This window comes from Rhincodon typus, chromosome 46, assembly GCF_021869965.1.
Source record: "Rhincodon typus isolate 14 chromosome 46, sRhiTyp1.1, whole genome shotgun sequence".
Lineage (NCBI taxonomy): Eukaryota > Metazoa > Chordata > Chondrichthyes > Orectolobiformes > Rhincodontidae > Rhincodon > Rhincodon typus.
This window is the reverse complement of record NC_063377.1, coordinates 6,491,173-6,507,083: the sequence shown is the minus strand read 5'-3', so window position 1 is coordinate 6,507,083 and position 15,911 is coordinate 6,491,173. Positions and strand designations below refer to the sequence as shown.

Here is a 15,911-nt window from a genome sequence, read left to right as displayed (position 1 = left end):
TTGAGGAGTGGAGTGAGGGGGGAACGGTGGTGTGAGGGGGAGGGTGGGGCAGAGGATGATGGGATGAAGTGAGGTGGTGTGAGGTGGAGTGTGGGGAGGTGGTGTGAGGCCGAGCGAGGGGTTTAGGGGTGAGGAGTGAGGGATGAGTTTCTGATGACTCGGGGAGAGGAGGTGTGGTTAGGAGGAGGGATCTGCGGATGGAAAGGGTTCAGGGATGAGGACTGGTGGGAGAATTGAGGGAAGGAAGGAGGCGGAAAGTGAGGACTGAGGGGCGGGGAGGAGGAAGCAGGATGTGAGGAGTTGGGGGGGGAGGGGGGAAGGGGTAAGGGGTTTGGATTGAGGATAAGGAGAGAGATGAGGGGCTGAGGGGGAAGGATGTCTGCGGGGCAGGAGAGGGGCTGATTTAGGGGAAGGCAGAGGGTCTGATGAAGGGTGTCTAGAGGCGTTGATGTGAGGGAGGGTCTCCTGAGTGAGGATGGGGGAGGGTTTTCATGAGGGAATAGGAACATGGGGTAGGAAGGCACAATGAGGGAGGGTCTCAAGGAGGACAAGGGAAATTATTTGGGGGGTTGCGGGTGGATGTCAAGGGTGCGAGTAAGATTTGAGGCGAATGGTATGATATGGAGGGTCTCTGAGAGGGCAAGGTGTTGGCTATGAAGAGAAGGATGAGGGCAGGCCTCGAGGACATGGTGGGGGGTGAGAAGGTTGAGGGAGCAGGGTAACGGAGGAGTAGATGCAAAGGAAGAGAGGGTAATAGACAGGTGTGAGGAAGGAGGAGTGTACAGCCCTTGCAGAACTGCGTCATGCTTAATTGAGGTGGGATTTTTATTAGGGTGGGATGTTATCACACACTAAACAAACAAAAAATAGAACTGTGATGCTGGCAATCAGAAACAAAATCAGAAATTGCTGAGAGACCTGTGTGTTTCCAGCAATTTCTGGTGTTATTACACACCTCTGGAACAGGTGGGAATTGAACACTGACCTTCTGGCCCAGAGATAGGGACATCACCATTGTGCCTGAGTATAAAGTGGGAGACTGTACAGTCATCATATACAAGCTATCATCGAGTGTGTGCGTTTCATATCAAGTACATAGGTTCTGATGTTCTGTATCAAATACAAGATATGTTGTATATTACTGGAAAATTTGGGTTATATTGGTATGGAGCTCTATGTTAGCTATGACAGCGTTTCCAGAGCAGAATAGCACACTCTGAGGCAACAGTAGCTGTGAGGGAGCTCACATTGAGATTTAACTCTTGTGTTCCTATTCTAACTGGCCCTCACTTTCTCAGCCCCCCACTCCGAACTCTTTCAGCTGTCATTGAGGGTTCGCTCTGGCTTGGAAGCCTTAAGATGGGATTGCACTGTGAAAAAGATTTCGGGTGCACTGATTTACAAATATTACATGGTGCTGTCTGTGAGAGCAGCCTTATGGTCTGGTAGGACAGCGGCGACTTTATCTTTTATATGTTACACACAGTATGAGGAGTGATGCTTGGGATTCTAGTGAGGATGGTATACTATCTTGAATCTGGAGTATGGTATGTGGAATATTTTACATGTGTATTATACACAAAATCTGAAGTGTTTTATGTATGTGGTCGTCATGAATCTGGAAAGTGTAGTTTATTGGTATGTCATATATGTTAAATTTAGACATTGCAAATATCATATCCAGTTGTACATGTGGAGTTTTAATTAAATGGAATATATCACATATGGACAGCGGTCTGTTTAACGGTTACAATAGAGATGGAGTCCTTTCAGCTGGTCAAATCTGTACTTGCTCTTGAAGAGCAATTCAATTGGTCCCATTCCGCTGCCATTCCTGAGCTATTTTCTCTTCAGATAATCCCATTCTGCCTTGAAAGACTCAATTGAACCTGTCATCTCCAATCTCTTAGGCAGCACATTCCAGACCCTGACCCCGCTCTGTGTGAAAATGTTTCTCCTTGTGTTGATGATACTTATACCAATCACCTTCAGTTTGTGTCCCTCTGATTCTCCATTCGCAATGGGAGCAGTTTACTCTATTCATACCCCTTACAGTTTTAAACCCCTTGATCAAAACTCCTAGCCTTCTGTTGTCTGAAGTAGAACAGTTCTGGCTTCTCTGATCTTGACTGTTGTTGGAACATCACCGTAGAAAGAGTGAGGGGGTAGGGCACTCTAGAATGAAAGGTCCCAGTTGTTTAATTTCTGCAGGGGTGAGAAATTTCTTTGCGCTGGGAGTACTTAGAGATCTCTACCCCAAAGACCTATGAATGTTCAGTTGCTGAGGCTATTCAGAAATGAACTTGACGAATCTTTGAGTGCAAACAAAATTGAGGGATTGGACAGGAAAGTGGAGTTGTGGACGAAGATCAGCCACGGTTGTATTTAGTGATGAAGCAAGCTTGAGGGCAGAAAGCCCTCCAGTTCCTATCTCTTCTGAGCAATGTGTCTGGTGGAACTGTTTGGATTTTTAGAAGGGAATTTGGTAAGATCAAAGAAAGAGGCTAGGAAGCAAATGGAGTTGAAGCAAACTGAAGAGCTAGCACTAGAATGACAGGCTGAATTGCCTCAACCGGTGCGTTGACTTGTGACCTCCCTGGTACATATCAACAATGCACTACAGCAGCCTCCATGTCTGACAATTGGGCCTCTCCTTTAATTGATGCTTTCTCTGACTAGGATTCAGCGTTAAGCGATTGAGCTCCTATTTGGGGGAAAGTGAGTGATGTGCACCTTGCCTGATGGCTAGAAGCTGTCCACTCTTGCGAGGAAGCACCGTTAGTCCCCATTCTGTGCAGTGAGGGCAGTCAGGCAGAGTGAGCAGTTAAAGTCTTGTTCCCATCTTCAATGAGTAGTGGTGCAGGTTCAATTAGCCTTGCTTATCAATCCTCTTTCTTACTTCACCGCCCACCTTGCTATCGATAACTCTAGTGGCACAATTTTAGGTGGACTTGTATATTTCAGTATCTAGGCCATCATGAGCTATGCCTTAGGCTCCTTCCAATCCCAATGCTAACATCTTTTGTGGGGTGTGGGTGATTTGATGTTCCTGACCCCGTGAACTGAATGGCTTACTCGGCCATTTCAGAGGGCAGTTAAGAATCAACCTCTTTGACCTGGGTCTGCAGTTAACGTGTAAGCTCAGATCAGATACGGATGGCAGATGTCCTTCCCCATAAGTGCTGTGGTTTCTACCAAATTAATGATGGTTGTCACAGTGGACCACTGACACTAGCTTTCGTTTCTATTCATTAATTGAATTTAAATTTCATCAGCGGTCATGTCCCCACAGTATTAACCTGGGGGCCTCTGGATTACCAGTCCAGCGACCTTACCACTGGGACAACATCTCCCTTGGATGCTGGTGACTCTCAGGCTAGAGCCTTTCTCCATTATTTTACTCATTACTGACATTGGTGACATTCTCATTTTGCACCTATCTCCTGGCTCTCAACTCCCCAGCCCCCTGCTGTCTTTCCACACTTGTGCCTGGTCCATTGTTCTGACAGGTCATAGCTGATCTGTACCTCTGTTCCACGTCCCTATATTTACTCCTCCTTTGTCTACCTTACTGTGGAAAAAGTGATGTCCTGGTAAGGTGGTATCCCAACCTGCCCCGATGTTTAATGTGGGGTAAAGTGCTTCTTGGTATTTGCTCCCCAGAAAGCCTGCCTCTCATTTTCCCACACTATCCTGGTTTCATCCCACTGGGGTACCCAGCTACTAATACACAAAGTGAAGAAAAGCAATTGAGCACCACATCATGGTGTCAATCCTCTGCTTCTACTCCAACTGACATGTTCTCCAGTACATTACCCTCATGCCCTAAAGAGCTAAGAAGGCCTGGAGGATGTGTTTTTTGAGTAGCCATGATATAAATATCTCTCAAGCTTTTAGCTGTTAGAGTTGGGGCATTCTGATGAGATTGAGTGATGGAGTATGCTTGTTGCTCGGCATCTGTTGTCAGTGTGATCTGCAAACACACTGGTGAGTCTGTAAGGTGAGTGCTGCTGGAGTTGAACTAGCACCTCACTTACCACTTCCTGCATGACCTGCTTCAATCAACTTCTCAGTGTTTCTTATAGAATAGCCTTCTTGAGCAAGATCTGCCAGCATGCATTCTTTTGAATCACAGAATGGAAAACACAGGAAGTCTCTCAGAAAGTTCCTTCTGACCAGCAGCCTCCTCCACTGGGGCATCAGTGTGAACCCCTTCTCCACTTGTTGAGGGACAGAAAACATGCTGCCCATTACCAAGGAGGATCCTGCCTACGGACTTAGTGGTGGACCTTCGCTTTCAACTCAGCAAATGAGGTGATGGCTTTGCTCTGGGAATATGCATTTGTGCGATAAAAGATCCCATGACACGATTTTAAAGAATTCTCTCGAGTCCTGAACAGTATTCACCTGTAAATCAACATCACAGACAGATTCTCCTTGTCGTTTACTTAGTGCTGATTGTGGGAGCTTAGTGTGGACAAATTGACCACTGTTTCTACACTGCAACATTGACAACACTCCAGAAGTGCTTGCCTGGTCATGAAGGGTTTTGAGCTGTCCAGCAGTCAGGAAGGGTGCTACAGAAATGCATGTCTGACTTATTATTGGGCTGCTTATGTTCATCAAGGCTTGGTGACTGCCGTCAGTCCAGTCCTCTTCCAGTCATCCCCAAATACCTCAAGCAGCTGACACAAACCAGCAATGGTATCCTCCTTCACAGTCCAACAGTTGTTGATGTCACGGCCAGAACACACGGAAAGTACAAAAAAAAAACCAAGATTGGTGGGGCACGCAGCCCCCAGCATTTTCCTCAGACAATGCATTGGACAGCACAGCACTAGTTCTCACTTTCCGTTGGTGAGAAACTGCTGGCTTCAGATGCTTTACCAGATCCAATTGAATAGATTCAGCCTGCTCCCACATGTCTGTTATTCTATGTATAAACTGCTGACCACCGTAACCCCAAAAAACCCCTCGTGATTAAGTTACAGTCTGTAACTCGGTCGTGGGTATCTGCTATTAGAATCATTGAATCCCTACAGTGCAGAAATAGGCCATTTGGCCCATCAGTTCTACACTGACCTGAAGAACATCCTACCTAAACCTAGCCTCCACCTTATCCCTGCATTTCCTACGGATAATCCACCTAGCCTACACAATCTCTAGACCCTACCAGGCACCTAACCAGCACATCCTTGCAGTGTGGGAGGAAACCGGTACAGACACGGGGAGAACATGCAGACTCCACGCAGACAGTCACCCAAAGCTGGAATGGAGCCTAGGTCCCTGGTGCTGTGAGGAAGCAGTGCTAACTGCTGAGCCACTATGCCACTCATTATGTAAGCGACCCCATGTCCTTTGGTTAGATTCCAGCCTGCGGCTCACTTCTGGATATCTGTTATTCTCTGGAAAGCAAGTGAACTTTGCTTAAGAACCATTTGTGGTTCATCAATGCCCTATTTTGTTGATTTGTCTGCCTCTGTTCATTGCTGAGGTTGTGCGTTAAGAAGTCACAGAGAGGAGAATTAATTGCTTGTATGCAGATTGAAGAATTCCAGATCAGGCTGTGTCAGCCTAATCTGTTCAGCCATAAATGTAGTCTTAAATTTACAGGGAGTTTCTGACTGAAGTGCAACTAAACCGAAACAAGCTGCTGTATTGGAACGTAGTACATAAACCCAAACTGTTTCTTCAGCTACAGCGGTCACATTGTGGTAGAAGATGTTCTATGGTTAAATGTTAAGATTAGCAGACTGGGCTGTTTAATGTGGGCACTAAGACCAGCATAAGCTTGTTTTCTGTGCTGTAGACTCACTTCTACGTGAAGCTAAATGCTGCTGTAGGCTCATGTTGTTGCACTGGCCAACTGGAACGGTTTCATTTTAGATAATTGTGGTGTCAATCCACTTGAAGCTGTGCAATCCCAGAATGTCTCCTTCCAGACTTGGCTTGTGCCTGGAGAGATTGTTTTGAATGGGAGGGTAGGAAATTGAAATGTTGATGAGTGCAGGTTTGTGGTGATGGTGAAAGCAGCCCTTGTGGGAGGATTAATCAACGACTTCATGATGTCTCATTTGAAACTTACCTTCATATCCACGTAGTATTTGGTGTCTGCCACTTCACTGTACAGTTGACATAGCAAAATCTGAAAGGGCAGACATTGACGGAGCAACTTTGATTCCTGTAACAAGAGAAGTGGATGTTTGTGGACAGGACTGGTTGGGGGTGGGGGTGGGGGTGGAGGTGGAGGCGTGGCTGTATTTGTGTTGTAGCAAGATTCTATTAAATATAGAAAATAGGAACGGGGTAGTGGTTTGAGTTTGTTTTGCTATTCAATAGGATCATGGCTGATCATCCAACTTAGTATCCTGTTCCCACTTTCTCCCCCATACCCTTTAACCCCTTTAGCCTGAAGAACTATATCTAAATCTCTTTGAAAACATTTATTGTTTTAGTCTCAGCCGCTTTCTGTGGCAGAGAAATCCACAGGTTCATCACTCTTCGAGTGAAGACATTTCTCCTCATCTCAGTCCTACGCTGTATCCTCAAACTGTGACCCCCCCACCCCCGGTCTGGACTTCCTGATCATTGGGAACATCCTTCCAGTGTTTACAATGTCTAGTGCTGTTAGAGATTTCTAAGCATTGGTGCAAGTGCACCAAAAAGACCAGGAAAAGCTCCCCCCACAAAACAAAATTTATGTCAGTGAAGCAGCAGTTCAGATCACTGGTACTGCCATGGAGCGATATAACATTGACTTGAGGTGGTTCAACATCACCTTTCCACCTAGATTTAAGACGGGGCATAACTGCTTGGTTCGCAATCTGATGTCATAACTTGTGTAAAAGTTAAAATTCTGCATCAACTGTGCCCTGAGGAATGAATGACCTTGGAATGTACAAACATGAGCTTTTTGAAGGTGGCAGGGCAAGCATTTTAAAACAAAAAGTCTTTTTTAAAAAAAAACTTAGATCCTTGGCAGAGGCAGAGTTCAAATGCAAGGACGCTAGGCTAAATCTTTCTGAATCCCTGGTTAGTCCTCAGCGGGAGGATCATGTGCAGTTCTCAGCGTCACACTTTAAGAAGGATGTTGAGCCTTGGACAAGGTGTGGAGGGAGAGTTCCCAGAGCAAGACCCCAGGGATGAAGGGCTTCAGTTCCTGTGGAGAGTCGAGGAGGGATTGCTGAGATTGTTCCCCTTGGAACAGAGATGATGATGGGGAAGATTGAAAATCGAGGTATTCAAAATCGCGAGGAGGGAGGGTCGCACGGTTTCAATCAACTGTCAGGAGAGTTGGCCACCAGAGGTGGACGTGGATTGAAGAGAAAAACATCTGGGATTGGTGGGTACTGAGCAGAATTTTTTTTGACACGGTGAGTTGTTGTGATCCAGGACATGCTACCTGATAGGGCAATGGGAGCAGGTTCAAGTGAACTTTGAAAAGGTTGGGGGAGGGTGGGAGAAATGATAGAAATACTAAGTGCAAAGATCTGTGGTGCCATTTTGGCGGGGAGAGATGGTGGAGGGTGAAGTCAGTGGGACTTGGTTTTTATCCAGAACTTTTACAAGCTGTTACATCTGCTTTGCTCATTCAGATCTTTCAAATGAAATCTCATGCCCAGGTGTAACTGTTTGAGAGCGTTGGAAGTAATGCAGTTATCAGAATACTAAAATCTTACTGCACAAATGAAGTGCTTTTTCAGTGCTAACCTCCACCCTTTTGTGCACTGCTCAATGTTGGTAATATGGCAGATTGAGATTGTTGGAAAGGCATCAGCAGCACCAGTGTGTAGCTTCAAGTAATGTCTTAAGTCCAGGAGGATGCCGTTCAACCCATGTGCATGTAAATCCGCCCCTCAATCCTAGTCCCATTCAGCCTGACTATTCTGAGCACTCCCCACGACTCCCGTTTCCTGTCTCCATCCTCTCCTTCCTGGAATTCTGCTTCAGGGTTTAATCTGCTGCTCTTCCAAAGTGAATGTGTACTCTGCTTCCATCACTTTCTAATGAGAAATTTGAACTTTTCCTTTCTTAGTTGCTAAGTTTTAAATTTATTCCCTCCAGTTGCTAACTCTGTCCCTAATTCTAATTCATTGACACCTTTCGTAACTCTGCATGTTGACCACCGATTCTCTGTCTCTCATATTTTTAGCCCAGTGAAAAATGCCTCATAGTGTCTCTGCAAAACATCCCTTACTTTAGACCACCTCTGACTAGTCTCTATGGCCTTTATATCCTTCTTAAAGTCTGATGACAAGTCCGCAGGGGCTCATTAGGGAGCTGTAACTCCAGTAAGTGCTGGTGTTCATCATGCAGTGTTTACAGTTCAGGTGGGGGGCCATCCAGCCCATTGGATCAGTACTGACTCTGAATGAGCAGTGCACCTTTTGTGCCACTCCCCCACCTACTTGCCCGTAACCTCTCATATTCTTCCTTTTCAGATTGTAGTGTGATCCCCTCTCAAAAACCTTCAGTGAACCTACCTCCTTCGCACTCTCGGGCAGCACTTTTGAGAGAATTCCCTCCTGCCTTGGCAGTTGTGCTGCTGTCTTGAGACCGACATTGAAGCCCCAACCCTGAAGTACAGTGACAGACCCAACATTCTTTGCAGCATTTGGCCTGAGTGACATACAGTGATATCATTGGGGCTCGCTCTATTTCGGCCTGTTGGTGTTTTCTCCCTCAGTCTGCTGGCTTGCCCTCCCCAGTGAAAGTACACCACCAACAATCTGGTGCTGATGTCTCCAATGATCAGCCGCGCATCAAAGCTGAACAGTGTAAACTCCTTGGGCACCACTGAAAAGTTGGTTGGGGTTTACCTCGAAGCCAGAAGGCTGTTAGGTCAGGTCCCCAAACCAGCAGCTTGAAAAAATCCAGGCCAGAGGTCTCAGCAGGACCGCGAGAGTGCTGCATTGTGTTTTGTTGGATATTGCTGTGTGCAGATCGGTTGATATATGATGATTGTATGCACTTTACGGGCATTTTGGCTATAAAGTGCTCTTGGAGAAGACGCTGTAAAGATATGTTTTGGGGCAAGGGTGAAGTACTAGAACACTGAAATAGGACTGCAGAAGCCAAAATGCAAAAGTAAAGGCAATGCTGGAAATGCTCAGCAAGTTTGGCAGCATCAGTAGAGAGAGAAAGAAGAGGCTGAATCCTGAACAAAGTGACGTGGTCCTGATTTGTGGAGGGGATCAAATATCGCGACTTCAACCTGACCCAAAATAATGCTGCATCCACGAGAATTGCAAGTGATCTAATTTTAAGAAGCACCAGTAAAATTCCTCAAGTATATCAGTGTATATCTTAGCAGACAGTCAAATAGGAGGCAATGGCGCTGTGGTGGTATCAATGGACTAGTGCCCCAAGCTAATATTTTAGGCCATGAGTTCAAATCTCATCATGGCAGAAGGTGATATTTGAGCTCAATAAAAATGTGGAATAGAGCTAACCAAATGGGTAACACTGTCGATTGTCATAGTAAAACCCTTCTGGTATGGCAGAAGGTATACTTAGGTATGGCAGTAAATGCTGGCCCAGCTAGTGGCTCAGTTCATGTCCTGTTAACGAATTTAAAATAAATGCAGAAACTGCATACTACACATGGTGATTTTTCTTTTTACTTTGTCATAAAATCTTTCAGTCATTGAATGGAGATGGTGTAGAACCAGTATATTGCTCCCTTTAGATGGCCTTACCCTTATTATAGGGTGTATTTATTTTACACTGCCAGTTTCTAAAATAGTTCTGTAATGCATAGAATATCATGTAATGCCCAGTGAATGACTGATGCTCCCGCTCTGTGCCCTGAGCAGGAATGTGCTTTGCCTATCCCGGTACTTCTGCATGAGTGGGAGATGGTTAGGTGGGCATTGATCAGATACTTCTCGTGTGATGTTTTCCGTTAACCTGCATACACACGGCTGAAGGAACATGTATTTGCAGGATGACTGGGTTGCCCATGCATACTGGGCAGAATTGCATTGAAAATGTGAAGCAAGGGACTGTGTAAAGTGTGAGGCTGGTAGCAGTTCTGTGGAGGCTATTGAGCCCAACGCTGCATGACCTGTTTCCCCAATATCCCCTCCACACATGGGCAGCTGAGTATCTACTGCCAGCTCTTGGATGTGACTTTTCAGCCTGTAGTCTCGTGCAGGGATTCCTGTCCTGAGAGCTTTCTGTTGTAATGTGAGGGTTTCCATTTTCCGCACATTGTCAGACTCTTCCTCTTCCAGACTCCCTCTCCACCCTTCAACACAGTCCCTTCTCTGGCAAAGAGCAGAGATTGGTGCAAATGATATATCCCTGTCTTGATTGAGTTCATCTGTAATAAGCAAAGCAACTTGCATGTTTCGATTTGGTTTATATCCCTGCAGTACTGCATTGGCTCCTGCCACAGTGGCTTGATGATCTTCCCATCAAGTTGTGAAGTTCACAAATGTTCAGCACCTAGAGAGTGAGTCCATGTGCCTGTCTGAGTGAGACTTGGAAGTAGCGTGGTGACTTTTGATCTGTCTGCCCTGCAACCCTCATCTACCCCACTCACATGCCCTGTTTGTTCCTCTTTGGGATGTAGACCAGTTTCACAGTATGGCTGGGTAGTGACTGACTGCCCTCCAGTTCCATACGCAAGCAGCTAGGCTTCTCGGGCAAGTGGTAATGTGGGGACCTTGATCATCACGTGGGACTCTCTCCCTGCTGTCTAGGGATCTTTTGTCAACGGTACCTTTCGTTCCAGGCAAGTAGCAGTCTATCTCATTGGGTTCAGTTTGTGCAGCTCCAAAGATGGCTTCCCACGAGTGTGATAACCTTTGAGACCCCTGACCAAGATGTTAAAAAACACTGTTCATTTTTATGGCTTACAAATGCAAACCAGGCCATACAGGGTGGATGACGGAAAAGACTTCCTCATAGTAATTGGAATGGATATCTGGAACTCCCTCCCCCTGACAAAACTGTTGGGGTGGGGTGGTACCTGTTGGAAATTTCAAACCTGCCAAGGGTAGACTTTTGACAGTTCGGATGCTATACAAATTTAGGGGATCAAGGTGAGCAGATGGAGTTAAAATACAGATTAGCCATGATCTGGTTGAATGGCAGAACAAGCTCAAGGGGCTGAATGGCTTCCTGGTCATTTGATACTGTTTTCATCTCAGTCATATCCAACCAAGTGCCATATGCTGCTAACTGGATCTAATTTTTTTAAAAACTGCCTAATTATCTTGCGAGCACTACTGAGGTGCTCCTCAGATCCTATTTTTGACTCTCGGTTCTCAAAATTCAAATTGCTGTTCCCTTTGTTTTGAAACAAAGTTGATTTTGCAGTCCAGGGATTTTAAAAAAATATATAGTGAGTGTGCTCAGCTCATGGCTGCTGCTGTTCCCCTTCTTAGCACGTCGTCGTCTGAATTGGAACCATCCAAGCTCCTGGCAATGATTAACTAATCTTGTTCAATTTGCTAGACTTCTTTATGGGAGCGCGACATAGGACTGTGTGATGTTCACAGCACCCTTGGGACCAGGGAGAGATGCAGTTTCAACTTTTTATCCTGGGGTTGGATGAAAACATGCTGGTAAAATGATACCCTTGTGGTGATAGCACCATTCAGTCTAATCTTTACTGAAGCCCTAGACCAGGAGCTAATGTGTTACCTTGAAGCGCCAAGGGTTAGTTCATCTGTCACAGCCTCCCACACTTGAGCAGTTGTCAATTTCTGTTGTGCGACCCTTCCTCCCCCCATCCTGTGCCCCGCAGCCCTCCCACATGCACACGTGTGTATATATAATTGAATCAGCTCCTTGTCAGTCACTCTTTGTTACCCACTCATAGTCTCCATCAAGTGCCTGCCTATCCATTTCAACTGGCATTGAGCAGAGTCCGGCGTTTTCTTTTCCTTCTGTGTTTCCATCATTGGATGACTTTCTCTACCTGTAGCTCAGTACATTGCAATCGTGCCTGTTAGGCGCTCATTTGTGAGCGAGTGATGCAGGCCAGTGCAATAGCCAGGGAGCACGGCACCATCTGAAGTATCGACTTCCAAATTAAATGCTAACCCAAGGTCCTGTCTAATTGCTGAACTGGAGTTTTAAAGGTTATTCCTCGAGAGAGGTTACTGTCACTGGGCTTGAAAAAACACGTCCCAATTCTCAGACTCCAGGTACACACAACCCCACAGCAGCTAGTGAAATTTAAACTCAATAATTAAATCTAGAATTGGAAACTAGTCTCTGATGGTGACCATGACAATCATCATTGATAGTGGTTAAAATATGGGGGAAGAAATTCTGCTGTTCCTATCCAGTCTGGGCCTACATGTGACTCAGACCCATTATGTGGTGGAATATATGCAAAGATAGGAACAAGAGTAGCCCATTCAACCATTGAGTCAGCTCTGCCATTCAATTAGATCAGAGGACCAAAAGATATAGGAACAGAATCAGGACATTCAGTCCATTAGTGATCATGGCGTGATGCTTTTCTTGACCCCATTCTCCTGTCATCTCCCTCTACCCCTTGATCCCCTTAATTAATCAAGAACCCTATCCATCTGTCTTAAATATAGTCAATGACTCGGCCTCTGTAGCAATGCGTTACACAGATTGACCCCCAACTCTCTAGCTGAAGAAATTCCTCATCTTAATTCTAAAGGGTCGTCTCTTCACTCTGGGGCTGTGCCCTCAGGTCCTAGTCTCTCCCAGTAGTGGAATTATCTCCACAATTACTCTATCCAGGCCTCAGTATTCTGCAAGTTTCGGTGAGATCCCCCTCATCCTTCTAAACTCCATTGAGTACCGATCCAGAGTCCTCAATTGCTTTTCATATGACAAGCCCTTTATCCCTGGGATCCTTCTTGTAAACATCCTGTGGACCTCCTCCAATGTCAGCGCATCCCTCCTAGGATACGGGGCCCAAAACTGCTCTCAATATTCTAAATGCAGCCTGACCAGAGCCTTATGCAAACTCAGCAGTACATCGCCGCTCTTGTAATCGTGCCCTTGAAATAAATGCTAACATTACATTTGCCTTTATCATAACTACCAGCTGAACCTGCATGCTAACCTTAAAATAATCCTGAACCGGGACTCCCAAGTCCCTTTGTGCATCAGACGTCTGAAGACTTTCCCCATTTAGAAAATAGTCTACACCTCTTCTTCCTACCAAAGTGCATAACCTCACACTTTCCCACATTGTACTCTATCTGCCACTTCTTTGCCCATTCTCCTACTCTGTCCAAGTCCTTCTGCAGACTCACCACTTCCTCAATACTGTCTCCCCACTTATCTTCAAATCTGCAAACCTAGCAACAGTGCCCTCAGTTGATGTGAATAGTTGTGGTCCCAACACGGACCCCTACGGAACTTCAGTAGTCACTGGTTGCTGTCCTGAAAAAGACTTCTTTATCCGTAATCTCTGCTATCTGCCAATCAACCGATCCCCAATCCATGCTAATACCTTCTTCCTAACGCCATAGGCTCTTATTTAGCACCTTGACAAAGACCTTCTGGAAATCCGAATAGATTACGTTCACTGGCTGTCCTTTCTCTAACTTGCTCACTACTTCCTCAAAGAATTTAAACAGATTGTCAGACACGACCTCCCTTGATGCAACCGTGCTGACTCACTCCTTTTTACTATGGACTTTCAATTAAGGTGCAATCTCATCCCTGATAGTGGACTCTTAAAATCTTACCAGTGGTCGAGGTCAGGCTAATCTGCCTATAGGTGTCTGTCTTCTGCCTCCCTCCCTTGTTAAACAGGGTGGTACATTAGCCGTTTTTCCTACAATCTCCTTTAGAACTCTGACGTGTATTCCATCTGGTACGGGTGTTTTATCCATCCTCAGACCTTTCAGCTTCCCTTAGTGACGGCCACCACACTTGCTTCTATCCCTGACTGTCTTGAAGTTCTGGTATGCTGCTGGTGTCTTCCACTGTGAAAACTGATGCAGAGTTTCTCTTCAATTCCTCTGCCATCTTTATTCCCTATTGCTATTTCTCCAGGCTCATTTTCTGTGGTCCAATGTCCACACTTGCCCCTCTCATGTTTTATATATCTAAAAGCTCTTGCAATCTTCGTTTATATTACTAGCTAGCTTACTGTCAAATTTCATCATTTCCCCCTTTATTGCTTTTTTTTTTGTAGTTATCCTCTGATTTTTAAAGGCTTCCCACTCATCTTCACCACAACGTATGGCTGTTCTTCTATCATACTGTCACTTGCCCACACAATCCTCATTTCCCTCTATCGTTGACTATCTGTGTCTTGAACCTGTTCAGTGACTGGACATGCACAGTCCTGTAGGGTAGAAAGTTCCACAGACTCTCAAACCTCCACAAAGAAATTCCTCCTTACCTCTCTTAAATGGCCTAGTTTGATAGTCACCAGCCTGGGGAAACATCCTATCAATATCTACCCTGCCATTCTCTGAAGAATTTTATAAGTTTCAATTAAGTCACCCCTCATTCTTTGACCTGAGTTGTACAGCACAGTAAAGGGCCCTTTGGATCATAGAATCCGTGCTGTGACTCTGTGGAATTTTGAAAAATTCTTTTGTGAGATGTGAGCATCAGCAGCTGGGCCAGCATTTAGTGCCTGTCCCTAGTTGCCCTTGAGAAGGTGTTGAGTTGCATTCTTGGATTGTTACAGTCCATCTGCTGTAGGTTGATCCCCAGTGCCCTTAAGGAGAGATTTCCAGGATTTTGACCCAGTGATATATTTCCAAGTCAGGATGGTGAGTGGCTTGGAGGGGAACTAGCTGGGTTCCTGTGTATTGTCTGCTGCCCTAGCCCTTCTTGATAGAAGTGGTCGTGGGTTTGGAAAGTGCTGTCTGAATTTTGAGTGTGAATTTCTGTAGGCCCTGTCTTCTCAATCTCTTGTCATAAGGTGATTCCCAAGGGTTAATCTGATGGATCTCCATTGCACTCCTGCTGTGGCCAGTATATGCTTCCTTAGATAAGAAGAGCAGAACTGTATATGACAGTCAGGTGAGGTCTCACCAAGACGCTATACAACTGCTGGATGATATCTTTACTTCTGTACTTCAATCCTCTTGTGAGAAAGACCAATAAACCTCATCCTCACTGTTAGCTGCACCTACACGTTAACCTTTAGTGACTCGGAAAAGGATTCACTGGCACATCCCAAACTTCCACCCTTTCTGAAATACAAGGTTCTTCAGTAGATTTGTAGCTCGGGTTGTGGATGCTGTGGTTAGTTCGCTCGTTAGTTCATTACCGCAGCAGGGTGAGTGAACCAAGCACAGCTTTATGAAATATTCTGCCTTTGTCTGTTTTTACCAATGTGAATTCTATTACACTCCATCTGCCATGTTGTAGCCCATTCATTTTGTCAGTTCAAGCTTTCTTGCAGCTTTCTACTTTCCTCCTCACAGCTTGCATTCTCACCCAGTCTGGTGTCATCCGTTCACTCTTAACTACCCTCTGAAATAGCCAAGGACCCTTTCAGTTCATGGGAATTTAGGGAGGGACAGTCTAAAGAGAAAATAACATTGCTGTGCTGCCAGGACATTGGATTAGTTCCTGTGGCGACCTGGCTGGTATTTATCATCTGAAGTGGGATATCCGATTGTTTTGATAAGTGATTGGTTTGGTTTATTGAACAGTCACCATGGTGACATTTGTGCAAGTAAAGTGAGGTACAGTCTTCTGGCTCTGTGGTATTGTTCCTACCTCTGGATTAGAAAGTCCAGGTCCATGTTCAGCCTGAACATGTTATGGCCATCGAAGTGTCATAAGACGTCTACGCAGGTTGATTATAACAAAAGACAGTTACTGACCACAGGAGTAGAGTGGAGTAAAGGGGTAAATGCCTATAATATTTTCAACTCTGTTGTTGCAAGGGCTGTTGTGCCACAGTGGAAGTGTTCCTGCTTCTGGATCAAAAAGTCTGG

The 15,911-nt window shown here is 45.4% G+C and overlaps 1 protein-coding gene across 1 annotated transcript in view; it reads right to left on the bottom strand.

Moving 5' to 3' along the window:
• LOC109926288 (tripartite motif-containing protein 46-like) overlaps nucleotides 1–4,251 on the bottom strand; it is an 11,471-nt gene extending 7,220 nt beyond the window's left edge. Inside the window, exon 1 of the mRNA XM_048620290.1 lies at nucleotides 4,038–4,251. Coding sequence (XP_048476247.1) covers nucleotides 4,038–4,251 — 214 coding nt within the window. The remainder of the gene's footprint in view (nucleotides 1–4,037) is intronic.
• Between the last annotated feature and the right edge of the window lie 11,660 nt (nucleotides 4,252–15,911).